The 27,684-nt window shown below is 40.8% G+C and overlaps 1 protein-coding gene across 2 annotated transcripts in view; it reads right to left on the reverse strand.

Annotated features, from left to right (window-relative positions):
* The window catches only part of LOC139765087 (uncharacterized), a 32,889-nt gene extending 7,281 nt beyond the window's left edge, over nt 1–25,608 (reverse strand). For both annotated transcript variants that reach the window (XR_011716570.1, XM_071692248.1), the window contains exons 1-3: nt 24,832–25,608; nt 20,208–20,291; nt 16,356–16,487 (exon numbers count right to left, since the gene is read on the reverse strand). Coding sequence is in view for 1 of the 2 variants with exons in the window: in XM_071692248.1 (XP_071548349.1) it covers nt 16,356–16,487; nt 20,208–20,291; nt 24,832–24,871 (256 nt within the window). In the remaining variant the exon portion in view is untranslated. The remainder of the gene's footprint in view (nt 1–16,355; nt 16,488–20,207; nt 20,292–24,831) is intronic.
* Between the last annotated feature and the right edge of the window lie 2,076 nt (nt 25,609–27,684).

The following is a 27,684-nucleotide window of genomic DNA, read 5'->3' on the forward strand; positions in this document are numbered from 1 at the left end:
AGGGGAGTGGGGGAGGAATGGGATGTATTTAGGGAATCAGTGATGGATTGCGCAAAAGATGCTTGTGGCATGAGAAGAGTGGGAGGTGGGCTGTTTAGAAAGGGTAGTGAATGGTGGGATGAAGAAGTAAGAGTATTAGTGAAAGAGAAGAGAGAGGCATTTGGACGATTTTTGCAGGGAAAAAATGCAATTGAGTGGGAGAAGTATAAAAGAAAGAGACAGGAGGTCAAGAGAAAGGTGCAAGAGGTGAAAAAAAGGGCAAATGAGAGTTGGGGTGAGAGACTATCAGTAAATTTTAGGGAAAATAAAAAGATGTTCTGGAAGGAGGTAAATAGGGTGCGTAAGACAAGGGAGCAAATGGGAACTTCAGTGAAGGGCGTAAATGGGGAGGTGATAACAAGTAGCGGTGATGTGAGAAGGAGATGGAATGAGTATTTTGAAGGTTTGTTGAATGTGTCTGATGACAGAGTGGCAGATATAGGGTGTTTTGGTCGAGGTGGTGTGCAAAGTGAGAGGGTTAGGGAAAATGATTTGGTAAACAGAGAAGAGGTAGTAAAAGCTTTGCGGAAGATGAAAGCCGGCAAGGCAGCAGGTTTGGATGGTATTGCAGTGGAATTTATTAAGAAAGGGGGTGACTGTATTGTTGACTGGTTGGTAAGGTTATTTAATGTATGTATGACTCATGGTGAGGTGCCTGAGGATTGGCGGAATGCGTGCATAGTGCCATTGTACAAAGGCAAAGGGGATAAGAGTGAGTGCTCAAATTACAGAGGTATAAGTTTGTTGAGTATTCCTGGTAAATTATATGGGAGGGTATTGACTGAGAGGGTGAAGGCATGTACAGAGCATCAGATTGGGGAAGAGCAGTGCGGTTTCAGAAGTGGTAGAGGATGTGTGGATCAGGTGTTTGCTTTGAAGAATGTATGTGAGAAATACTTAGAAAAGCAAATGGATTTGTATGTAGCATTTATGGATCTGGAGAAGGCATATGATAGAGTTGATAGAGATGCTCTGTGGAAGGTATTAAGAATATATGGTGTGGGAGGCAAGTTGTTAGAAGCAGTGAAAAGTTTTTATCGAGGATGTAAGGCATGTGTACGTGTAGGAAGAGAGGAAAGTGATTGGTTCTCAGTGAATGTAGGTTTGCGGCAGGGGTGTGTGATGTCTCCATGGTTGTTTAATTTGTTTATGGATGGGGTTGTAAGGGAGGTAAATGCAAGAGTCCTGGAAAGAGGGGCAAGTATGAAGTCTGTTGGGGATGAGAGAGCTTGGGAAGTGAGTCAGTTGTTGTTCGCTGATGATACAGCGCTGGTGGCTGATTCATGTGAGAAACTGCAGAAGCTGGTGACTGAGTTTGGTAAAGTGTGTGGAAGAAGAAAGTTGAGAGTAAATGTGAATAAGAGCAAGGTTATTAGGTACAGTAGGGGTGAGGGTCAAGTCAATTGGGAGGTGAGTTTGAATGGAGAAAAACTGGAGGAAGTGAAGTGTTTTAGATATCTGGGAGTGGATCTGTCAGCGGATGGAACCATGGAAGCGGAAGTGGATCATAGGGTGGGGGAGGGGGCGAAAATTTTGGGAGCCTTGAAAAATGTGTGGAAGTCGAGAACACTATCTCGGAAAGCAAAAATGGGTATGTTTGAGGGAATAGTGGTTCCAACAATGTTGTATGGTTGCGAGGCGTGGGCTATGGATAGAGATGTGCGCAGGAGGATGGATGTGCTGGAAATGAGATGTTTGAGGACAATGTGTGGTGTGAGGTGGTTTGATCGAGTAAGTAACGTAAGGGTAAGAGAGATGTGTGGAAATAAAAAGAGCGTGGTTGAGAGAGCAGAAGAGGGTGTTTTGAAATGGTTTGGGCACATGGAGAGAATGAGTGAGGAGAGATTGACCAAGAGGATATATGTGTCGGAGGTGGAGGGAACAAGGAGAAGAGGGAGACCAAATTGGAGGTGGAAAGATGGAGTGAAAAAGATTTTGTGTGATCGGGGCCTGAACATGCAGGAGGGTGAAAGGAGGGCAAGAAATAGAGTGAATTGGAGTCATGTGGTATACAGGGGTTGACGTGCTGTCAGTGGATTGAAGCAAGGCATGTGAAGCGTCTGGGGTAAACCATGGAAAGCTGTGTAGGTATGTATATTTGCGTGTGTGGACGTGTGTATGTACATGTGTATGGGGGGGGGGGTTGGGCCATTTCTTTCGTCTGTTTCCTTGCGCTACCTCGCAAACGCGGGAAACGGCGACAAAGTATAAAAAAAAAAAAAAAAAAAATATATATATATATATATATATATGGAGAGAGGTGGGTGATTATTGGTGCATATGCACCTGGGCATGAGAAGAAAGATCATGAGAGGCAAGTGTTTTGGGAGCAGCTGAATGAGTGTGTTAGCGGTTTTGATGCACGAGACCGGGTTATAGTGATGGGTGATTTGAATGCAAAGGTGAGTAATGTGGCAGTTGAGGGAATAATTGGTATGCATGGGGTGTTCAGTGTTGTAAATGGAAATGGTGAAGAGCTTGTAGATTTATGTGCTGAAAAAGGACTGATGATTGGGAATACCTGGTTTAAAAAGCGAGATATACATAAGTATACTTATGTAAGTAGGAGAGATGGCCAGAGAGCGTTATTGGATTACGTGTTAATTGACAGGCGTGCGAAAGAGAGACTTTTGGATGTTAATGTGCTGAGAGGTGCAACTGGAGGGATGTCTGATCATTATCTTGTGGAGGCTAAGGTGAAGATTAGTATGGGTTTTCAGAAAAGAGGAGTGAATGTTGGGGTGAAGAAGGTGGTGAGAGTAAGTGAGCTTGGGAAGGAGACCTGTGTGGGGAAGTACCAGGAGAGACTGTGTACAGAATGGAAAAAGGTGAGAACAATGGAAGTAAGGGGAGTGGGGGAGGAATGGGATGTATTTAGGGAATCAGTGATGGATTGCGCAAAAGATGCTTGTGGCATGAGAAGAGTGGGAGGTGGGCTGTTTAGAAAGGGTAGTGAGTGGTGGGATGAAGAAGTAAGAGTATTAGTGAAAGAGAAGAGAGAGGCATTTGGATGATTTTTGCAGGGAAAAAATGCAATTGAGTGGGAGAAGTATAAAAGAAAGAGACAGGAGGTCAAGAGAAAGGTGCAAGAGGTGAAAAAAAGGGCAAATGAGAGTTGGGGTGAGAGACTATCAGTAAATTTTAGGGAGAATAAAAAGATGTTCTGGAAGGAGGTAAATAGGGTGCGTAAGACAAGGGAGCAAATGGGAACTTCAGTGAAGGGCGTAAATGGGGAGGTGATAACAAGTAGTGGTGATGTGAGAAGGAGATGGAATGAGTATTTTGAAGGTTTGTTGAATGTGTCTGATGACAGAGTGGCAGATATAGGGTGTTTTGGTCGAGGTGGTGTGCAAAGTGAGAGGGTTGGGGAAAATGATTTGGTAAACAGAGAAGAGGTAGTAAAAGCTTTGCGGAAGATGAAAGCCGGCAAGGCAGCAGGTTTGGATGGTATTGCAGTGGAATTTATTAAAAAAGGGGGTGACTGTATTGTTGACTGGTTGGTAAGGTTATTTAATGTATGTATGACTCATGGTGAGGTGCCTGAGGATTGGCGGAATGCGTGCATAGTGCCATTGTACAAAGGCAAAGGGGATAAGAGTGAGTGCTCAAATTACAGAGGTATAAGTTTGTTGAGTATTCATGGTAAATTATATGGGAGGGTATTGATTGAGAGGGTGAAGGCATGTACAGAGCATCAGATTGGGGAAGAGCAGTGCGGTTTCAGAAGTGGTAGAGGATGTGTGGATCAGGTGTTTGCTTTGAAGAATGTATGTGAGAAATACTTAGAAAAGCAAATGGATTTGTATGTAGCATTTATGGATCTGGAGAAGGCATATGATAGAGTTGATAGAGATGCTCTGTGGAAGGTATTAAGAATATATGGTGTGGGAGGCAAGTTGTTAGAAGCAGTGAAAAGTTTTTATCGAGGATGTAAGGCATGTGTACGTGTAGGAAGAGAGGAAAGTGATTGGTTCTCAGTGAATGTAGGTTTGCGGCAGGGGTGTGTGATGTCTCCATGGTTGTTTAATTTGTTTATGGATGGGGTTGTTAGGGAGGTAAATGCAAGAGTCCTGGAAAGAGGGGCAAGTATGAAGTCTGTTGGGGATGAGAGAGCTTGGGAAGTGAGTCAGTTGTTGTTCGCTGATGATACAGCGCTGGTGGCTGATTCATGTGAGAAACTGCAGAAGCTGGTGACTGAGTTTGGTAAAGTGTGTGGAAGAAGAAAGTTAAGAGTAAATGTGAATAAGAGCAAGGTTATTAGGTACAGTAGGGTTGAGGGTCAAGTCAATTGGGAGGTGAGTTTGAATGGAGAAAAACTGGAGGAAGTGAAGTGTTTTAGATATCTGGGAGTGGATCTGTCAGCGGATGGAACCATGGAAGCGGAAGTGGATCATAGGGTGGGGGAGGGGGCGAAAATTTTGGGAGCCTTGAAAATGTGTGGAAGTCGAGAACATTATCTCGGAAAGCAAAAATGGGTATGTTTGAAGGAATAGTGGTTCCAACAATGTTGTATGGTTGCGAGGCGTGGGCTATGGATAGAGTGGTGCGCAGGAGGATGGACGTGCTGGAAATGAGATGTTTGAGGACAATGTGTGGTGTGAGGTGGTTTGATCGAGTAAGTAACGTAAGGGTAAGAGAGATGTGTGGAAATAAAAAGAGCATGGTTGAGAGAGCAGAAGAGGGTGTTTTGAAATGGTTTGGGCACATGGAGAGAATGAGTGAGGAAAGATTGACCAAGAGGATATATGTGTCGGAGGTGGAGGGAACGAGGAGAAGAGGGAGACCAAATTGGAGGTGGAAAGATGGAGTGAAAAAGATTTTGTGTGATTGGGGCCTGAACATGCAGGAGGGTGAAAGGAGGGCAAGGAATAGAGTGAATTGGAGCGATGTGGTATACAGGGGTTGACGTGCTGTCAGTGGATTGAATCAAGGCATGTGAAGCGTCTGGGGTAAACCATGGAAAGCTGTGTAGGTATGTATATTTGCGTGTGTGGACGTGTGTATGTACATGTGTATGGGGGGGGGATTGGGCCATTTCTTTCGTCTGTTTCCTTGCGCTACCTCGCAAACGCGGGAGACAGCGACAAAGTATAAAAAAAAAAAAAAAAAAAAAAAAATATATATATATATATATATATATATATATATATATATATATATATATTTTATTTTATTTATTTATTTACTTTGCTTTGTCGCTGTCTCCCGCGTTTGCGAGGTAGGGCAAGGAAACAGACAAAAGAAATGGCCCAACCCACCCCCATACACATGTATATACAGACACATCCACACACGCAAATATACATACCTATACATCTCAATGTACACATATATATACACACACAGACACATACATATATACCCATGCACACAATTCACACTGTCTGCCTTTATTCATTCCCATCGCCACCTCGCCACACATGGAATACCATCCCCCTCCTCCCTCATGTGTGCGAGGTAGTGCTAGGAAAAGACAACAAAGGCCCCATTCGTTCACACTCAGTCTCTAGCTGTCATGCAATAATGCCCGAAACCACAGCTCCCTTTCCACATCTAGGCCCCACAGAACTTTCCATGGTTTACCCCAGACACTTCACATGCCCTGATTCAATCCACTGACAGAACGTCAACCCCGGTATACCACATCGATCCAATTCACTCCATTCCTTGCCCGCCTTTCACCCTCCTGCATGTTCAGGCCCCGATCACTCAAAATCTTTTTCACTCCATCTTTCCACCTCCAATTTGGTCTCCCACTTCTCGTTCCCTCCACCTCCGACACATATATCCTCTTGGTCAATCTTTCCTCACTCATTCTCTCCATGTGACCAAACCATTTCAAAACACCCTCTTCTGCTCTCTCAACCACGCTCTTTTTATTTCCACACATCTCTCTTACCCTTACGTTACTTACTCGATCAAACCACCTCACACCACACATTGTCCTCAAACATCTCATTTCCAGCACATCCATCCTCCTGCGCACAACTTTATCCATAGTCCACGCCTCGCAACCATACAACATTGTTGGAACCACTATTCCTTCAAACATACCCATTTTTGCTTTCCGAGATAATGTTCTTGACTTCCACACATTCTTCAAGGCTCCCAGAATTTTCGCCCCCTCCCCCACCCTTATGATTCACTTCTGCTTCCATGGTTCCATCCGCTGCCAAATCCACCCCCAGATATCTAAAACACTTTACTTCCTCCAGTTTTTCTCCATTCAAACTTACCTCCCAATTCACTTGACCCTCAACCCTACTGTACCTAATAACCTTGCTCTTATTCACATTTACTCTCAACTTTCTTCTCTCACACACTTTACCAAACTCAGTCACCAGCTTCTGCAGTTTCTCACATGAATCAGCTACCAGCGCTGTATCATCAGCAAACAACAACTGACTCACTTCCCAAGCCCTCCCATCCATAACAGACTGCATACTTGCCCCTCTTTCCAAAACTCTTGCATTCACCTCCCTAACAACCCCATCCATAAACAAATTAAACAACCATGGAGACATCACACACCCCTGCCACAAACCTACATTCACTGAGAACCAATCACTTTCCTCTCTTCCTACACATACACATGCCTTACATACTCGATATTTTTTTCATACTATTCGCCATTTCCCGCGTTAGCGAGGGAGCGTTAAGAACAGAGGACTGGGCCTTTCAGGGAATATCTTCATCTGGCCCCTTCTCTGTTCCTTCTTTTTGAAAAAAAAAAAAAAAAAAAAAAAGAGAGGGGAGGATTTCCAGCCACCCGCTCCCTCCCCTTTTAGTCGCCTTCTACGACGCGCAGGGAATACGTGGGAAGTATTCTTTCTCCTCTATCCCCAGGGATATATATATATATATATATATATATATATATATATATATATATTTTTTTGCTTTGTCGCTGTCTCCCGTGTTTGCAAGGTAGCGCAAGGAAACAGACGAAAGAAATGGCCCAATCCACCCCCATACACATGTATATACATACGTCCACACACGCAAATATACATACCTACACAGCTTTCCATGGTTTACTCCAGACGCTTCACATGCCCTGATTCAATCCACTGACAGCACGTCAACCCCGGTATACCACATCGCTCCAATTCACTCTATTCCTTGCCCTCCTTTCACCCTCCTGCATGTTCAGGCCCCGATCACACAAAATCTTCTTCACTCCATCTTTCCACCTCCAATTTGGTCTCCCTCTTCTCCTCGTTCCCTCCACCTCCGACACATATATCCTCTTGGTCAATCTTTCCTCACTCATTCTCTCCATGTGCCCAAACCATTTCAAAACACCCTCTTCTGCTCTCTCAACCACGCTCTTTTTATTTCCACACATCTCTCTTACCCTTACGTTACTTACTCGATCAAACCACCTCACACCACACATTGTCCTCAAACATCTCATTTCCAGCACATCCATCCTCCTGCGCACCACTCTATCCATAGCCCACGCCTCGCAACCATACAACATTGTTGTAACCACTATTCCTTCAAACATACCCATTTTTGCTTTCTGAGATAATGTTCTCGACTTCCACACATTCTTCAAGGCTCCCAGAATTTTCGCCCCCTCCCCCACCCTATGATCCACTTCCGCTTCCATGGTTCCATCCGCTGCCAGATCCACTCCCAGATATCTAAAACACTTCACTTCCTCCAGTTTTTCTCCATTCAAACTCACCTCCCAATTGACTTGACCCTCAACCCTACTGTACCTAATAACCTTGCTCTTATTCACATTTACTCTCAACTTTCTTCTTTCACACACTTTACCAAACTCAGTCACCAGCTTCTGCAGTTTCTCACATGAATCAGCCACCAGTGCTGTATCATCAGCGAACAACAACTGACTCACTTCCCAAGCTCTCTCATCCCCAACAGACTTCATACTTGCCCCTCTTTCCAAAACTCTTGCATTCACCTCCCTAACAACCCCATCGATAAACAAATTAAACAACCATGGAGACATCACACACCCCTGCCACAAACCTACATTCACTGAGAACCAATCACTTTCCTCTCTTCCTACACGTACACATGCCTTACATCCTCGATAAAAACTTTTCACTGCTTCTAACAACTTGCCTCCCACACCATATATTCTTAATACCTTCCACAGAGCATCTCTATCAACTCTATCATATGCCTTCTCCAGATCCATAAATGCTACATACAAATCCATTTGCTTTTCTAAGTATTTCTCACATACATTCTTCAAAGCAAACACCTGATCCACACATCCTCTACCACTTCTGAAACCACACTGCTCTTCCCCAATCTGATGCTCTGTACATGCCTTCACCCTCTCAATCAATCCCCTCCCATACAATTTGCCAGGAATACTCAACAAACTTATACCTCTGTAATTTGAGCACTCATTCTTATCCCCTTTGCCTTTGTACAATGGCACTATGCACGCATTCCGCCAATCCTCAGGCACCTCACCATGAGTCATACATACATTAAATAACCTTACCAACCAGTCAACAATACAGTCACCCCCTTTTTTAATAAATTCCACTGCAATACCATCCAAACCTGCTGCTTTGCCGGCTTTCATCTTCCGCAAAGCTTTTACTACCTCTTCTCTGTTTACCAAATCATTTTCCCTAACCCTCACACTTTGCACACCACCTCGACCAAAACACCCTATATCTGCCACTCTATCATCAAACACATTCAACAAACCTTCAAGATACTCACTCCATCTCCTTCTCACATCACCACTACTTGTTATCACCTCCCCATTTGCGCCCTTCACTGAAGTTCCCATTTGCTCCCTTGTCTTACGCACTTTATTTACCTCCTTCCAGAACATCTTTTTATTCTCCCTAAAATTTAATGATACTCTCTCACCCCAACTCTCATTTGCCCTTTTTTTCACCTCTTGCACCTTTCTCTTGACCTCCTGTCTCTTTCTTTTATACGTCTCCCACTCAATTTCATTTTTTCCCTGCAAAAATCGTCCAAATGCCTCTCTCTTCTCTTTAACTAATACTCTTACTTCTTCATCCCACCACTCACTACCCTTTCTAATCAACCCACCTCCCACTCTTCTCATGCCACAAGCATCTTTTGCGCAATCCATCACTGATTCCCTAAATACATCCCATTCCTCCCCCACTCCCCCTACTTCCATTGTTCTCACCTTTTTCCATTCTGTACTCAGTCTCTCCTGGTACTTCCTCACACAAGTCTCCTTCCCAAGCTCACTTACTCTCACCACCCTCTTCACCCCAACATTCACTCTTCTTTTCTGGAAACCCATACAAATCTTCACCTTAGCCTCCACAAGATAATGATCAGACATCCCTCCAGTTGCACCTCTCAGCACATTAACATCCAAAAGTCTCTCTTTCGCGTGCCTGTCAATTAACACGTAATCCAATAATGCTCTCTGGCCATCTCTCCTACTTACATAAGTATACTTATGTATATCTCACTTTTTAAATCAGGTATTCCCAATCATCAGTCCTTTTTCAGCACATAAATCTACAAGCTCTTCACCATTTCCATTTACAACACTGAACACCCCATGTATACCAATTATTCCCTCAACTGCCACATTACTCACCTTTGCATTCAAATCACCCAACACTATAACCCGGTCTCGTGCATCAAAACCACTAACACACTCATTCAGCTGCTCCCAAAACACTTGCCTCTCATGATCTTTCTTCTCATGCCCAGGTGCATATGCACCAATAATCACCCATCTCTCTCCATCAACTTTCAGTTTTACCCATATTAATCGAGAATTTACTTTCTTACATTCTATCACATACTTCCACAACTCCTGTTTCAGGAGTACTGCTACTCCTTCCCTTGCTCTTGTCCTCTCACTAACCCCTGACTTTACTCCCAAGACATTCCCAAACCACTCTTCCCCTTTACCCTTGAGCTTCGTTTCACTCAGAGCCAAAACATCCAGGTTCCTTTCCTCAAACATACTACCTATCTCTCCTTTTTTCACATCTTGGTTACATCCACACACATTTAGGCACCCCAATCTGAGCCTTCGAGGAGGATGAGCACTCCCCGCGTGACTCCTTCTTCTGTTTCCCATTTTAGAAAGTTAAAAAAATACAAGGAGAGGAGGATTTCTGGCCCCCCGCTCCTGTCCCCTCTAGTCGCTTTCTACGACACGCGAGGAATGCGTGGGAAGTATTCTTTCACCCCTATCCCCAGGGATAATATACATATATATATACACATACACACACACACGCACACATACACACACACACACATACATATATATACATATATATATTTTATTTATTTATTTTATTATACTTTGTCGCTGTCTCCCGCATTTGCGAGGTAGCGCAAGGAAACAGACGAAAGAAATGGCCCAACCCCCCCCCATACACATGTATATACATACGCCCACACACGCAAATATCCATACCTACACAGCTTTCCATGGTTTACCCCAGACGCTTCACATGCCTTGATTCAATCCACTGACAGCACGTCAACCCCGGTATACCACATCGCTCCAATTCACTCTATTCCTTGCCCTCCTTTCACCCTCCTGCATGTTCAGGCCCCGATCACACAAAATCTTTTTCACTCCATCTTTCCACCTCCAATTTGGTCTCCCTCTTCTCCTTGTTCCCTCCACCTCCGACACATATATCCTCTTGGTCAATCTTTCCTCACTCATCCTCTCCATATGCCCAAACCACTTCAAAACACCCTCTTCTGCTCTCTCAACCACGCTCTTTTTATTTTAACACATCTCTCTTACCCTTACATTGCTCACTCGATCAAACCACCTCACACCACACATTGTCCTCAAACATCTCATTTCCAGCACATCCATCCTCCTGCGCACAACTCTATCCATAGCCCACGCCTCACAACCATACAACATTGTTGGAACCACTATTCCTTCAAACATACCCATTTTTGCTTTCCGAGATAATGTTCTCGACTTCCACACATTCTTCAAGGCCCCCAGGATTTTCACCCCCTCCCCCACCCTATGATCCACCTCCGCTTCCATGGTTCCATCCGCTGCCAGATCCACTCCCAGATATCTAAAACACTTCACTTCCTCCAGTTTTTCTCCATTCAAACTCACCTCCCAATTGACTTGACCCTCAACCCTACTGTACCTAATAACCTTGCTCTTATTCACATTTACTCTTAACTTTCTTCTTCCACACACTTTTCCAAACTCAGTCACCAGCTTCTGCAGTTTCTCACATGAATCAGCCACCAGCGCTGTATCATCAGCGAACAACAACTGACTCACTTCCCAAGCTCTCTCATCCCCAACAGACTTCATACTTGCCCCTCTTTCCAAAACTCTTGCATTTACCTCCCTAACAACCCCATCCATAAACAAATTAAACAACCATGGAGACATCACACACCCCTGCCGCAAACCTACATTCACTGAGAACCAATCACTTTCCTCTCTTCCTACACGTACACATGCCTTACATCCTCGATAAAAACTTTTCACTGCTTCTAACAACTTTCCTCCCACACCATATATTCTTAATACCTTCCACAGAGCATCTCTATCAACTCTATCATATGCCTTCTCCAGATCCATAAATGCTACGTACAAATCCATTTGCTTTTCTAAGTATTTCTCACATACATTCTTCAAAGCAAACACCTGATCCACACATCCTCTACCACTTCTGAAACCACACTGCTCTTCCCCAATCTGATGCTCTGTACATGCCTTCACCCTCTCAATCAATACCCTCCCATATAATTTACCAGGAATACTCAACAAACTTATACCTCTGTAATTTGAGCACTCACTCTTATCCCCTTTGCCTTTGTACAATGGCACTATGCACGCATTCCGCCAATCCTCAGGCACCTCACCATGAGTCATATATATATATATATATATATATATATATATATATATATATATATATATATATATATACATATATATATATATATATATATATATATATATATATATATATATATATATATATATATATATATATATATATATATATATATCCCACGCCTCACAAAAATATAACATTGTTGGAACCACTATTCCTTCAATGTTATATGTTATATGGTTGCGAGGCATGGGCTATAGATAGAGTTGTGCGGAGAAGGGTGCATGTGTTGGAAATGAGATGTTTGAGGACAATATGTGGTGTGAGGTGGTTTGATTGAGTAAGTAATAATAGGGTAAGAGAGATGTGTGGTAATAAAAAGAGTGTGGTTGAGAGAGCAGAAGAGGGTGTTTTTAAATGGTTTGGTTACATGGAGAGAAGGAGAGGAAAGATTGACAAAGAGGATATATGTGTCAAAGGTGGAGGGAATGAGAAGTGGGAGACCAAATTGGAGGTGGAAAGATGGTGTGAAAAAGATTTTGAGTGATCGGGGCCTGAACATGCAGGAGGGTGAAAGGCGTGCAAGGACTAGAGTGAATTGGAATGATGTGGTATACTGGGGTCGACGTGCTGTCAATAGATTGAACCAAGGCATGTGAAGCGTCTGGGGTAAACCATGGAAAGTTCTGTGGGGCCTGGATGTGGAAAGGGAGCTGTGGTTTCGGTGCATTATACATGACAGCTAGAGACTGAGTGTGAATGAATGTGGCCTTTGTTGTCTTTTTCTAGCGCTACTTCGCTACATGTGGGGGGAGGGGGTTGTCATTTCATGTGTGGCGGGGTGGCAACGGGAATGAATAAAGGCAGCAAGTATGAATTATGTACATGTGTATATATGTATATGTCTGTGTGTATACATATAAATACGTTGAGATGTATAGATATGTATATGTGCGTGTGTGGACGTGTATGTATATACATGTGTATGTGGGTGGATTGGGCCATTCTTTCGCCTGTTTCCTCTTGCTACCTCACTAACACGGAAGACAGTGACAAAGTATAATAAATAAAAATAAATATGAACAGCAATACTATACTAAAAAATCTGCATTAGGATTACCCTTCTACTTTGATTACAAATAAGGGATAGTTCCATCACTTCTTGGAATGAAAAAAATAATGGGTGCCTTGGCTATTGGAAATATAGAGGTAGAAGCATATAGACAGGAAAAGACAACAGTAAAAGACACAGAAAAAACTCTTCATAATGGTTTTGGAATATGGTTGGCTTCTTTTTGTAATTGTAAATAAAGACAGTACAAACATAAGCCCATGATTTGTTTTCTCATAAACTTCATATGAAAGGTAATTTAACTACCCTATAGTGTGTTTATTCCTTTTCTGAAAACCCATTAAATGCTAAGTTCACTTTGATTCACTTATCCAGTCAAACATTACCTAAGCCAACTACAACTTAAATTCTAACACCCAATTATGTAACATACCATCCAGCTCTTCACATCAGCATACTATTAACCAATAAAAGGGTAAACAAACAGGCACAGGGTTAAATGGGTTGGCCATCATACATTTCCACAATTCATATTTTGTTCAAGTTAAAACCTTTCTTACTTCACAACCAATTTTCTGAAACTGACAACAATTATCAAGACAGCACCCACAAACAGACTGTAAGCTTGTCCACATGAAGTGAAGCATACTGCTGTCAAAGAACAAATTTCCTTAGTTCCTGGTATATAAAAACAAATCTTAACATACTGGAACAAGAAAGTAATAAGAGAGTATATGAGAGATTCTGTAAAGCAGGGAATGCAAAGAGAATGAATCGTGGAGTTGAAGAGTGGGTAAAACATAATACTTTGGTTTGGGCATGTGGAAAAAATGCACGACGAGGAGTTTACAAGGAGTGTATAACAGTACAATTACAGGGGATGGTGTGAGAAGACCACCTATGACAAGGGGAAGTGGAGTAGTAAAGCACTGGAGGGAGAGAAATGGGGGAAGAATGCGTGGAATGGTGTATGCAAGGGAGGCATGTAAGGACAAGGATAAGTCAAGATACTCTTTTGCCATGGCTGCCCCTTGATGGGAGTTCCTAAAGGGAATGGGCATCAGAGATATACATATATATAGACAGAACATGATACTGACCTTTTCTTTATATATATATATATATATATATAGACACCCACACTAAATACATAAAAGCAACTTAAGAATTTTAGGCACATAAAAGTGATAGGGGATTAAGAATACTTCCCACGTATTCCCTGCGTGTTGTAGAAGGCGACTAAAAGGGGAGGGAGTGGGGGGCTAGAAATCCTCCCCTCTCGTTTTTTTTTTTAATTTTCCAAAAGAAGGAACAGAGGGGGCCAGGTGAGGATATTCCAAAAAAGGCCCAGTCCTCTGTTCCTAACGCTACCTTGCTAACGCGGGAAATGGCGAATAGTTTGAAAGAAAGAAAAAAAGTGAAGAGTAATAAGGAAAGATAATTCCTAATCAGTACTGGTACATCACTCCTCTACATTGCATACAAACCTCTCACAACAAATCCTAGATAGTTTTGCCATAAGTGTGTACTGTGTGAGGCTCATCAACCTTATGGACATATGAATTTCCAGTAATATCAAATGTGGTGTTTGATTCTTTCCACCCTCTGCAATGGAAAAAATATGCCCTCTATTGATGCCCTAAAAGCATTTGAAATGAATGCCACACAAAATGTACTGGTATTCATGCACACAAGGAGAAACCTGAGAGTGACATCAGATACCCATGCCACCCACACTGCCATTCTTTGTTTCTACTCTAAGTTTCAATTTCTTTTTTGAATTCTTTTTAGTAATATGTTTTCTTTTTATGTTACAAAGTACAGTAGTAGCATACTGATAATGTACAATATTATACTAGTTTTTCTGATACAGTCACAACTTAGAAAGAAGCTTGCTCGAGGAATGGGGCATTGTTGACAAGATAATTTGTACATATTGTATCTAATGTGTTTGTTGCAAAAAAATGGTACTACTGTACTAAGCATATTGATTTACCTGCAATCAATCCAAATGCCATCAAGATGGTCACATCATATTTTTATCCTGATATGAAAAATGATACTTATGTTATTAATCTACAATAACCTCTCAGTTCTGGTGTCATTCAGGGTCTTTATGAAGGCTCCTGTAACCCAAGGCTCCACTACTTCTAGTAGCAAGGAAATGTTGACTCCTTTGGAGTGAAAAGTTTGTTAAGATAAACTACCAATAAAACAGCCTCACCCATGTTGTAACCTTAAGCAGGTTGAGTCCCTTAACACTTGACAGAGGATGTGTACATATTTATGGGAATATAACGAGTGGGTGGGTTGGGCCATTCTTTCGTCTGTTTCCTTGCGCTACCTTGCTAATGCAGGAGACAGCGACAAAGTATAATAAATAAATATAAAATAAATAACGAGGACATGGTATTGAAAATGTATGGAATATGCTTCTAAATATCTTTTGGCCTCACTAAAATGAAGTGAACCAAGTATTCTTTTAGAATGTATTTATGAAAATTTTTCACAATTATTTCAATTAATACCATATTTTATAGCACAACAGTGGTTTCAGCTAATTTCAGTACCAGATACAGATTAACTTATCACACAGAAAATCTAGGGGAAAATCATATGACCAATCTTATTTCTTTAATGGCAAAATGAATCTTTTGGGAGAAATAGCCCTGGAAATAAGATAAACATCTGAAGAGTTAAGCTTGGAGCTTAAAGGAGTTGAAGAACTTCAGAAACTTGTAAATTATTTGAAGCTTGTCAAGTGTGTGAAACATCAACCACCTGTGACACTTATAAAGCTTCTGAAGATTGTAAAATCTGGGAATCTTGAGTGCTCATGAAGCTAAAAAGTTCACAAGACACAAAAACTGTAACTATTTCTTTCTAGGATACTCTGAAGCATCCCCTAGATGATTCTAATAGACAATGAGCTGATCATAATCTCCTCACAAAAACAATCTCATCACTTTATGGCAGTAGCATTCTGCATTTCAATGTCTAAATTGATGCACAGAAGAGATCTGATCTGTTGCTTGTAAGTGGACATGGTACCATCTGATATGAAGGCCTTAACTCTTAGATGGCCAGGCCAATATGTGAGAAGAGCAGAAAATCAAAATCTTTTGTTCTTGGTTCATGAATAGCAAGTATTGGGTAATTAGTCATCTGTTTCCTATTCATGAGGTTTATATTGCCTATTACCGACAAGCAGGTCATAGGCACATTGCTGTAGTTCATGGTAATGTGAGATTGATGCCTGTACTTACATGTGCATACACACACTGAATGCATAAACTATATGCCCCTGGATATAATAGCTGGACATAAAAAAATAACAAATATGGCATTACTTTTTCAAATTCATAAATCCCTTTTTTCTTAATATGTTATGTTAATGTACTCACCATTATTCTGAGAATGAAAAAGTCCTGCATGCTTTATGGTGACTTCTAACATTGGCAGTTTTTCTGGACTGGCAGCATTACTCACAGAGATATGTTCCTTCTCTGTAACAGAATTAGCTTCACTGTGCTCACCTGTAATGTTCAGGGGTGGTAATAATGTGAGACAATTCTAATGAATACTGTAAAAGTCTTTAAATTTCAGTTCCAAGTAACCTTAACACTCTAATTTTGTTAATGATCTTAAGACTTCAAACACTTAATGATCTAGGTGCAAAGTAATCCGTTTTCTCATATACTTAAAGAGACATATAGAAATATTGGAATACTAGATTAAAAAATAATACCAGTCAATATCAGTAGTAATAATAATCTAATGCAGGATTAAAAGAAATAGCACAAAATATGTACTGTTACATCTGGACCTGTACACTGTTCCTTCCTGGTCTGATGATTTGTGCATGTCACCTTTCTCTCCATCACCAGTCTCACATACAACTTACCTGGTGCTCTCAAGATACTTATACCTCTTTTATTCAAACATTTCCTTTTGTACCCCTTGCCTTTTACAGAGGCACTATACAAGCATTTGGTCAATCCTCAGGAATGAAAATTCTATATAACTATTAAACAACACAATCACCCCTTCCTTGAAAAATTCAACTGCAATTCAATTCACTCTAGCTGCTTTGCCACATTTCATCTTTTGCAAGGCTTTCCCTGCCTCTTCTCACTAAACCACTTGTTATGACTCTCTCACTTTGCAAACTTCCCCATACAAAATACTCCATATCTGCCACCCTGTCACTGAGCATATTTAACATCCTTCAAAATACTCACTTCATCTTCCCTTAACCTCATCTCTGCCTTTTACTACTTCCCTATTTGCTCCCTTCACTGATGGTCCCACACGTTCTCTTATTTTTCTCACATTATCATTTATCAACCTCCTAATAACTCTGCCTGCCTATGGTATACTGCAAGTAAAAAGTCACCTTTAGAAAGGCCATATCATTGTCTGTTGACAAGTGGGAGCACAGTCACATCAAAGACCTTCACACTCCAAAGGAGTCCATATCTTCCAAGCTACAGGAAGTAGCAAAGCCTTGGAGCTCCCAGAAAAGGGTGTCATGTAGGAAAATTGCAACCCTTTCAATAATGGGGTCAAGAAGCAATTATCAATAACATAAACCTATCTATCTATCCACATCTCTGACATCCATTCCCTCCAAGAAATCCTCAAGGGGGTACCCATGGGAAAAGTCTCCACAACTGAACTCCAGTGTCAATTCTTAGCCTTTAGTGCCTTACACTTGACAGAACACTAGCAGAGGGCAATTCTAGTGCAGTGTTTCCAGAGGCTTCTATCTAATGTTCCTAAGGACAGTAGCAGAGGGCAATTCTAGCAGTGTTTCCAGAGGCTTCTATCTAATGTTCCTATATTTTTTACTTCTACCGAATGTGTTTACGTAATGCTCCTGCCTAATGCTTCAACTTACTACTTTTCCCTAAAGCTCCCATCCAATGTTCCTACCCACTACTTCTACTTAATGCTTCTGCCTAATGTTCCTCTCTACTACTTCTATCTAATGCTCCCACCATTTTGCCAAAAGGCAGGGCTAGCACATAGCACTCACCAAATGAAAATTTAGAGTTACAATCAGAGTTGTGAGAGTAAAGAATTATCAAGTGTTATGTGTAAAAAGGAGAAATTGTGTTTGTGGACTGAATGCCAGCAGTCCATGTGTGTGTTAGGCAAAAAGAAAAGACATCTACATGAGGTAGAGGAGTAAAACTCTACAGCCAACAAAGTGGTGTCTCACCACACAGCTGTCACTAATCCTACCAATACCCTGGTAATATGCTTCGCTACAGGTCCTGACAACATATCGAACATTCACATGAAACACTCTAGCCCACTTGCAATCCATGCACTTAACAAATTTCTTCATTTACTCCTCGCCACACAACAAAATCCCTAACATCTGGAAACTTGTCAATATAATACCAATCATAAAACCCTCCAAACCATCCAGCTCCCCCTCCTCCTACCACATTATATACTCAATCTCTAAACTCTGTCTAAAATAATCCAAAGGAGAATTAGACAAAACATTCTACTCTCACTCACCCAGCATGGCTTCAGACCCAAACACTACTGCCAAACTAAACACTGAGCTCGTGCAACATTTCCTGGATGGATTCAACCAACCAAAACCTCCCTTTCGCACAGTACTAGCAACAATAAACATCCAAAAAGTATTTGACACTGTCCCATGCATGACATCCTCACACAAAAACTACTTGACACAAACCTTGACAATAAAGACAAAAAGCAAATGGTTGATTTCACTGCTGGTAGCCATGCCAGAGTCACTCACAATGGCTTCACCTCTGAATCAGTAAAACTCTACAATGGAGTTCCCTAAGAAGCAGTTCTTTCTCCCACACTCTTCAATCTCTTTCTACATGATCTCCCATTACCTCAGGTAAACCTTACTATGAAGGTCTTTTCATATGCAGATGAACAATTCCTAACACCACAACAGAAACATCAAACAGGCAACACTATATTACACAACTGAAACAATGGCTCACCCAGAAAAGAATTTGTTGGCATCTCCAAAGAGGTCTTCAATTACTCTTTTAGCCTAAAAAAGATACAAATGCAGCTCACACCCTTCAGTCACCTTGAACAGAAGACATTCTCACTCTGAACATCACCAACCATTCTAAGCATCACATAAAAACCACACAACATTCGATCCCTGCACCAATAACATAAACACAAAATCAGCACACTAACCAAATGCCCTAGAATACTAACTGGCACTAGATTTGGACAAAAAGAATCCCAGAACATCTTATAAAAACAATTAATTCATTACATTTTGAATTATGCTTCACCTGCCTGGTCCCCCACCACCTTCAAAACAAATATAGCAAAGCTGAAAAACCACATAAAATAGTGCATTCAGAACAGTCACAGGGTGCCTAGCAACTACAAACACTCAACACCTTCACAATGAAACAAAGATCCTCCCAGGACAGACCCATCTCAAATTGTTTGGCACTAAATCATATGCAACAGCATCCTTCCAACCCAAAACACGATATGATTACCCACAAACTCCCTAGTAGAAATAGAAAGCCTTTAAAAATCTATGAGAATTACTTAAAGAAACAGAAGGATCTTTATTTGACATTTATGGATCTGGAGATAGCAAAGGATAGGGCTGACAAAGATGCTTTGTAGATGGTGTTATGAATATATGGTGTAGAAAGGAAAGCAGTGAGGAGTTTTACCAAGAAAGTAAGGCATATGTATGAGTGGGAAGTGATAAGAGTGAGTGGTTCCATGTGAAAGTGGATCTACAGCAGGGATGTGTGATGTCACCAAGGCTGTTTATTCTGTTTAGGAATGGAATGGTTAGGGAAATGAATGCATGGGTTTTAGAGACAGGAACTGATCTGCAGTTTATCTGGGATGGGGTGAGGCTTGGTAAAAGAGTTAGTTACTGTTCGCTGGTGAAACTTAACTCAATATGAGGTGTACGGAGGGGCGACCAATTAAAAATCTATTAGTTAAGAAAGAAGTATGATGAAAAGTGGAGTATGTATAAAGAGGCAAAGAGGGTGAGCTGAAGAGGAAGACTAAAGAGGGTATACATGTCAGTTGTTGAAAGACAAGAAATAGGGAGACACCAAGGAGGAGTTAAAAGGATGGAGTGAAAGATGCTCTGAGCATTTAGGGCCTGAACATGTAGGGGGTATGAGGCAGGCAGGGGATAGAGCAATGTATATTTGCGTGTGTGGACTACACTGTGACATATGGCAGTAACTGCTTTAACTCACCAGGAACATTAGGAGACAGTGCCAATTCTTTGTCCTCTGATTTCACAGAAGTGTCCTCTAAGCCACTTTTCTCGAACTTTATAACTGAAAATATAAACCAATGAACTACAGGTACATATGATATACAGCAAAACATACCCAATAGACAATTTGGATTTCTATCTTCCAAAACCTCATTGCCTTTCCAGGCATTCCATGAAACATAAAATTGGCAAAAAAAAATCTGAAAAGTAAAGAAAGAGGAGGAAAAAATAGCCGCTTTTGGAGGAAGAGAAAAATTTACACAAACACACACACACATATATATATATATATATATATCCTTACGAATTCCCTGCGTGTCATAGAAGGCGACTGAAAGGGAAGGGAGCGGGGGGCTGGAAATCCTCCCATCTCGTTTTTAATTTTCCAAAATAAGGAAGAGAGAAGGGGGCCAAGTGAGGATATTCTCTCAAAGGCTCAGTCCTCTGTTCCTAACGCTACCTCGCAAATGCGGGAAATGGCAAATAAATAAAAAAGGGGGTGACTGTATTGTTGACTGGTTGGTAAGGTTATTTAATGTATGTATGACTCATGGTGAGGTGCCTGAGGATTGGCGGAATGCGTGCATAGTGCCATTGTACAAAGGCAAAGGGGATAAGAGTGAGTGCTCAAATTACAGAGGTATAAGTTTGTTGAGTATTCCTGGTAAATTATATGGGAGGGTATTGATTGAGAGGGTGAAGGCATGTACAGAGCATCAGATTGGGGAAGAGCAGTGTGGTTTCAGCAGTGGTAGAGGATGTGTGGATCAGGTGTTTGCTTTGAAGAATGTATGTGAGAAATACTTAGAAAAGCAAATGGATTTGTCTGTAGCATTTATGGATCTGGAGAAGGCATATGATAGAGTTGATAGAGATGCTCTGTGGAAGGTATTAAGAATATATGGTGTGGGAGGAAAGTTGTTAGAAGCAGTGAAAAGTTTTTATCGAGGATGTAAGGCATGTGTACGTGTAGGAAGAGAGGAAAGTGATTGGTTCTCAGTGAATGTAGGTTTGCGGCAGGGGTGTGTGATGTCTCCATGGTTGTTTAATTTGTTTATGGATGGGGTTGTTAGGGAGGTAAATGCAAGAGTTTTGGAAAGAGGAGCAAGTATGAAGTCTGTTGGGGATGAGAGAGCTTGGGAAGTGAGTCAGTTGTTGTTCGCTGATGATACAGCGCTGGTGGCTGATTCATGTGAGAAACTGCAGAAGCTGGTGACTGAGTTTGGTAAAGTGTGTGGAAGAAGAAAGTTAAGAGTAAATGTGAATAAGAGCAAGGTTATTAGGTACAGTAGGGTTGAGGGTCAAGTCAATTGGGAGGTGAGTTTGAATGGAGAAAAACTGGAGGAAGTGAAGTGTTTTAGATATCTGGGAGTGGATCTGGCAGCGGATGGAACCATGGAAGCGGAAGTGGATCATAGGGTGGGGGAGGGGGCGAAAATTCTGGGGGCCTTGAAGAATGTGTGGAAGTCGAGAACATTATCTCGGAAAGCAAAAATGGGTATGTTTGAAGGAATAGTGGTTCCAACAATGTTGTATGGTTGCGAGGCGTGGGCTATGGATAGAGGTGTGCGCAGGAGGATGGATGTGCTGGAAATGAGATGTTTGAGGACAATGTGTGGTGTGAGGTGGTTTGATCGAGTGAGTAACGTAAGGGTAAGAGAGATGTGTGGAAATAAAAAGAGCGTGGTTGAGAGAGCAGAAGAGGGTGTTTTGAAGTGGTTTGGGCACATGGAGAGGATGAGTGAGGAAAGATTGACCAAGAGGATATATGTGTCGGAGGTGGAGGGAGCAAGGAGAAGAGGGAGACCAAATTCGAGGTGGAAAGATGGAGTGAAAAAGATTTTGTGTGATCGGGGCCTGAACATGCAGGAGGGTGAAAGGAGGGCAAGGAATAGAGTGAATTGGATCGATGTGGTATATCGGGGTTGACGTGCTGTCAGTGGATTGAATCAGGGCATGTGAAGCGTCTGGGGTAAACCATGGAAAGCTGTGTAGGTATGTATATTTGCGTGTGTGGACGTATGTATATACATGTGTATGGGGGGGGGGGGCATTTCTTTCGTTTGTTTCCTTGCGCTACCTCGCAAACGCGGGAGACTGCGACAAAGTATAAAAAAAAAAAAGAAAAAAAAAATATTGTACTTTGTCACTGTTTCCCATGTCAGCGAGGTAGCGCCACGAAACAGACGAAGAATGGCCCATCCACTCATATACGCATAGATATATAAACACCCATACACGCACATATACATATATATACAAATCAAAATATGCATACATTTTTTTTTTTTTTTTTTTTTTTTAATACTTTGTCGCTGTCTCCCGCGTGTGCGAGGTAGCGCAAGGAAACAGACGAAAGAAATGGCCCAACCCCCCCCCATACACATGTACATACACACGTCCACACACGCAAATATACATACCTACACAGCTTTCCTTGGTTTACCCCGGACGCTTCACATGCCTTGATTCAATCCACTGACATATGCATATGCATACATATAAGTACAAATACACAGACATATACATATAAGAATATGCATACATATACATACACATCCATATACATATACACATGTACATATTCATACTTGCTTGCCTTTATCCATTCCAGTCACTACCCTGCTACACAGGAAATAAGAATAAGAGCTTTGCTATTTCCTACATACCAAGAGGCTAAAAAAAAATCCTCCACACACTAAAGGAGTACAGGCAAAACTTCACTAATTAGAGAGAGCATGTTTCTCAATTAATTAACAATGCTAAAACTCATTATATGTAATAGCTGTGCATAAGCTCTGCTTGTATAACTATAAATACAGTAAATCTTAAGCTTAACGTTAATCTAAGCAAGGTTTTCATGGGTTATGTTGATTTCTGGAAGTGTTTCACCGACTTTTATGGTGATTAACCCCACATTTTCAGTGATCATCATAGCCCTCCACTATTATAATATTAATAAAGATATGAAAGTGGTGATTATTTTTTCAACGTGGCACTATTGTGTCAAATAATATGAGCATGATGGTGTATTTCCTTTATTGCCATTTTATTACTACATTCATCAACGCTTCCATTAGAAAAGTATCTATAAATAGTATGACATATATACAAATGCAAGATCAATTACAAAAATGAAAGATCATAATTTCAACAAGTCTAGTGATCACTGGAGAGATCATTCCCACAGCCATCCTGAAGTGCAAGGAAAATGCTGGGTGAAACCAGTTAAACCCATCAACCTTATCAAACCCCAAATTGGTATGGGCTCTGTATCCAGACCTAGCCTACCTCAATGCATTTTATCCTATCTTAGCATAGCCTTAAGGTAGACAAACATTCAAATAATTCTAGGGATATAACAGCACAAGGGAAAACAGTAAAAGTCTAGTATAACTGCACATCACTATTACCTATGGATGCTGAGAGATATTGTCCTGCAATGCAAATGAGATGTTTAAAGAATACAATAACAGTTGTAAACCATGATTTGGAGTACTATATCTTACTAGCTAAAACCATAAAATGCAACAGCTGTAAGGGTTACATACGTTGGCAATAGAATGAGGCTGCTTAATGAGTCAAAATATCTTTAAATCAAAATCAAACTAAACCTCATCTTGTAAACAAAATGTATAGTAAAAATATAATATAATTTTCATCTGCTGAGGAATGTATAGCCATTAAGTCTGTCGTTTGTATCTAATCCTTTTGCTTCATTTGCAAAGCTCAAACATGGTTGACATATATTTTCACTAAAATATGAAACATTACTATAAATTTTGACAGCTGGTAATTTAAGAGAGGTTTTCATACATTCCCTTGATTTTAAAAGCATGTTTACATTCAAATAAATTAACCCTACATTTTCCCCAATATACATAAACTTTGCTACTATCTTTATACAATATTCCAATAAAATGTAATGCTACAAAGCATGCTCTGCAACAGCTATAATGTTCTCTAAATGCTACATTACCATTGTATGACAAAATAACTGACCATCTAAACGTATTAGAGACATGTACCTAAACTGAGATTTTACGTGGAAAGCAATATCACAATAACTCTGGACCCCATGCAATTGATGTATTTTTCTTTTTCTTGACAAAATAACCATTACAGAAAAAAAGAGGCAGTGGAAAATTTGGGGTGTATCATACATCATTAGTCAGTAATAACGATAAACAGTATGATGGACATTCTTTCATAAACAAATCTAGATTAGTTGAAGTTTTAACTTCACTAAATGTGCCATTCACTGGAAGAAAATCTCAATCACGATTTCCTTGGCAATAACCACTTTATAAAATACATTGATGCAAACAACAGAGGCCGAAATAACTTAAGCAGGCCCTTATACAAGCAAATCACTCTTCCATAACAACTTCATTTTCAGCATCAAAACTACCAGACAAAATCATCTCAAAAATTTGAAAAAATCGGTTACTAAGGTAGATCAATCAAGTTATATGATTACCTTTGTTAATGCAATGCTTCTGAAAATATCAATCAGTAACAATTGTTGAACATATAATTACAAAACATTTACAAACGTGTTTACAATGTCATTTTTAATCTAACGAGGATTGTTCACTTACCATTTCCATTTACGAACTCGTCAAGGCATTCCTCGGCCATTTCTGTGGCTATACAATATACATTTCCCTAGATATTATTTTGAATTTTACGAATATACATGAGATTCAAATTAGTTGTCATAACAGATATCAGCTGATCCGTCCCTCACCTCAACACCACTCAAAACATTAGTTCGAATCAAATTTCGAGTTTTTCGAGCGAATCATTTGACTTCGTTATTCGAACCACTCGATTGAAACATATGAACTTGAAGGGCGACAAATGAACTGGTCCACACACACTGTCACCTATAACCTTCATATGAAATAAAATAATATTCTCAATTGGGAGTATTTCACTTTAAAAATGAGAATATTTAGCATTTATGGCTTGTAATGGATTTTTTTTTCAGTAGTTAAACAATGCCAAAGCAAAGAAGGAGTGTGCATATATGGAATTTTGATGGTAAGTAATCATTCACTTACGAAGTGTAAAGATATGTTGACCAGAACATAGTGATCACTGTAGATACTGATATGGCTTTTCTTTTTCCGGAAAGCTGTGCGCCCATCATTTGCAATAATATAAGTTAAATTAAATATACAAAAAAAGCCTGCTAATGCAACAAGATAAACTGTATGTTCTCCATACTATCTCCATTGAGGCCCACTGAAGAAACAGCGTGTGAAGTGGTGTATAAGAGGATTGGTCTAAATATATTGCCATTTAGGCGCTGCACTGACTTGCTTTCAATTCAGTACTTTACAGAGCGTGCTTATCAGTGATCACTGGTCTGTAGTATGGAGCGTTTTTTCCTATCACCTTTCCAAGAAACTCATTTACTTTCCCTTGACAATGTTTCCATTTCCAAAGAGTTCCTCACCAGTATGTAGCCTTGGGCTACTGAAGCATATATATATATATATATATATATATATATATATATATATATATATATATATATATATATTTTTTTTTTTTTTTTTTTTTTTTTTTTCATACTATTCGCCATTTCCCGCATTAGCGAGGTAGCGTTAAGAACAGAGGACTGGGCCTTTGAGGGAATACCCTCACCTGGCCCAATTCTCTGTTCCTTCTTTTGGAAAATTAAAAAAAACCGAGAGGGGAGGATTTCCAGCCCCCCGCTCCCTCCCCTTTTAGTCGCCTTCTACGACACGCAGGGAATACGTGGGAAGTACTCTTAATCCCCTATCCCCAAACCTGATTGGAATAGTCTGTCGTCAGCCAGAATAAAATTCCCAAAGTGAAACTTTATTTTTACGCCCCAATCCCGAAAAGAATCGTCTGGCGCCAGTCAAAATAGATACAACGTGGGCCAAGCCAATCTGTCTGTGTTTGGCATGGCCCACTGGGCGTCCAGTAAAGCTTCACTTCGGGACATTTATTAAACCCGGCGCCACACAATTATGTTCGGGTTTGGCGTGGCCTACGTTGCATCAAAGCAAAGCTTCACTTTGGAACTTTCATTCTGGGCCATGGGGTGTCAAAGGAAAGCTTCACTTTGAGACTTATTCTGGCTGGCACCAGATGATTCTATTAGTTTGGCGTAGCCCAGGGGGGGGGGGGGGGGGGGGGTCAAAGTATAGCTCCACTTTGGGACATTCTCGCTTGCACCAGACGATTCTATTTGGTTTTGGCATAGTACGGTATGTTAAAGTAAAGCTCCACTTTGGGATTTCATTCTGGCTGGTGCCAGACGATTCTATTCAGTTGGGCATGGCCCATAGGGTGTCAAATTAAACGTTCCCTTTGGGACTTTTATTCTGGCTCGCACCAGACGATTGTATTCGGGTTTGGCATGGCCCACAGGGTGTGAAAGTAAAGCTCTCCTTTGGAACTTTTATTGTGGCTGATGCCAAACGATTCTATTTGGGTTTGGCATGGCCCATGGGGCATCAAAGTGAAGCTCCACTGTCGGACTTTTAATCTGGTTGGCCCCAGATGATTCTATTCAAGCTTGGCATGGCCCATGGGATATCACAGTGAATCTGCACTTTGGCACTTATTTTGGTTGGCACCAGACGATTCTTTTCGTTTTTGGCATGGCCCAAGGGCATCAAAGTAAAGCTCCTCTTTGGGGCTTTTATTCTGGCTGGCGTATGATGAATCTATCTGAGTTTAGCGTGGCCAACAGGGCGTCAAAATGAAGCTCCACTTTTGCACTCATTTTGGTTGGCGCCAGACAATTCTATTCAGGTTTGGCGTGGTTCATGGGGCATCACAGTAAAACTCCACCCTGGGACTTATACTGGCTGGCACCAGATGATTCTACATGGGTCTGGCATGACTCGCAGGACGTCAAAGTAATGTTTCGCTGTGGAACTTCTATTCTGGCTAGCACTAGACGATTCTATACATTTGGTGTGGCCCATGGAGAGTCATTTAATATACTATTAGTCACATTCATTATTAATTACTGTGCAAAGAGCACTGGGGGTGAAACAAGCTATCAAACACTTATCATCAATCAGTTATACTGATAGTCCTAAGGATGGGCAGAGATAGGCATTAATTACAAACTAAAACATGTAAATTATCATGAAACATAAACATTTTCAGAAACAATGAAAATGTGGGAGATGTTTAGGGTCAATTCATATAATTAATTTTTTTTTCATTGCAAAGGACCCAGTCAAGACAAAAATCCACATCAAGGCTGGGCCTTGATTGAAATATACAGATTATACAGAGGATTATGAAAGGTAAAAAGAGAAGGGAAAGTATTTACAAATTTTGGAGGATGTGAAAAACCTGTCTTTTAAAATGAACCAGGTCATAGTTGTTGGGAAAGACATAGATTTTTATTTGGAAAGTCCAAGGTGATCACTTTGAAAGTGTTAATTAGATGTGAA

The sequence above is a fragment of the Panulirus ornatus genome, chromosome 52, assembly GCF_036320965.1.
Source record: "Panulirus ornatus isolate Po-2019 chromosome 52, ASM3632096v1, whole genome shotgun sequence".
In the NCBI taxonomy this organism is placed as follows: Eukaryota; Metazoa; Arthropoda; class Malacostraca; order Decapoda; family Palinuridae; genus Panulirus; species Panulirus ornatus.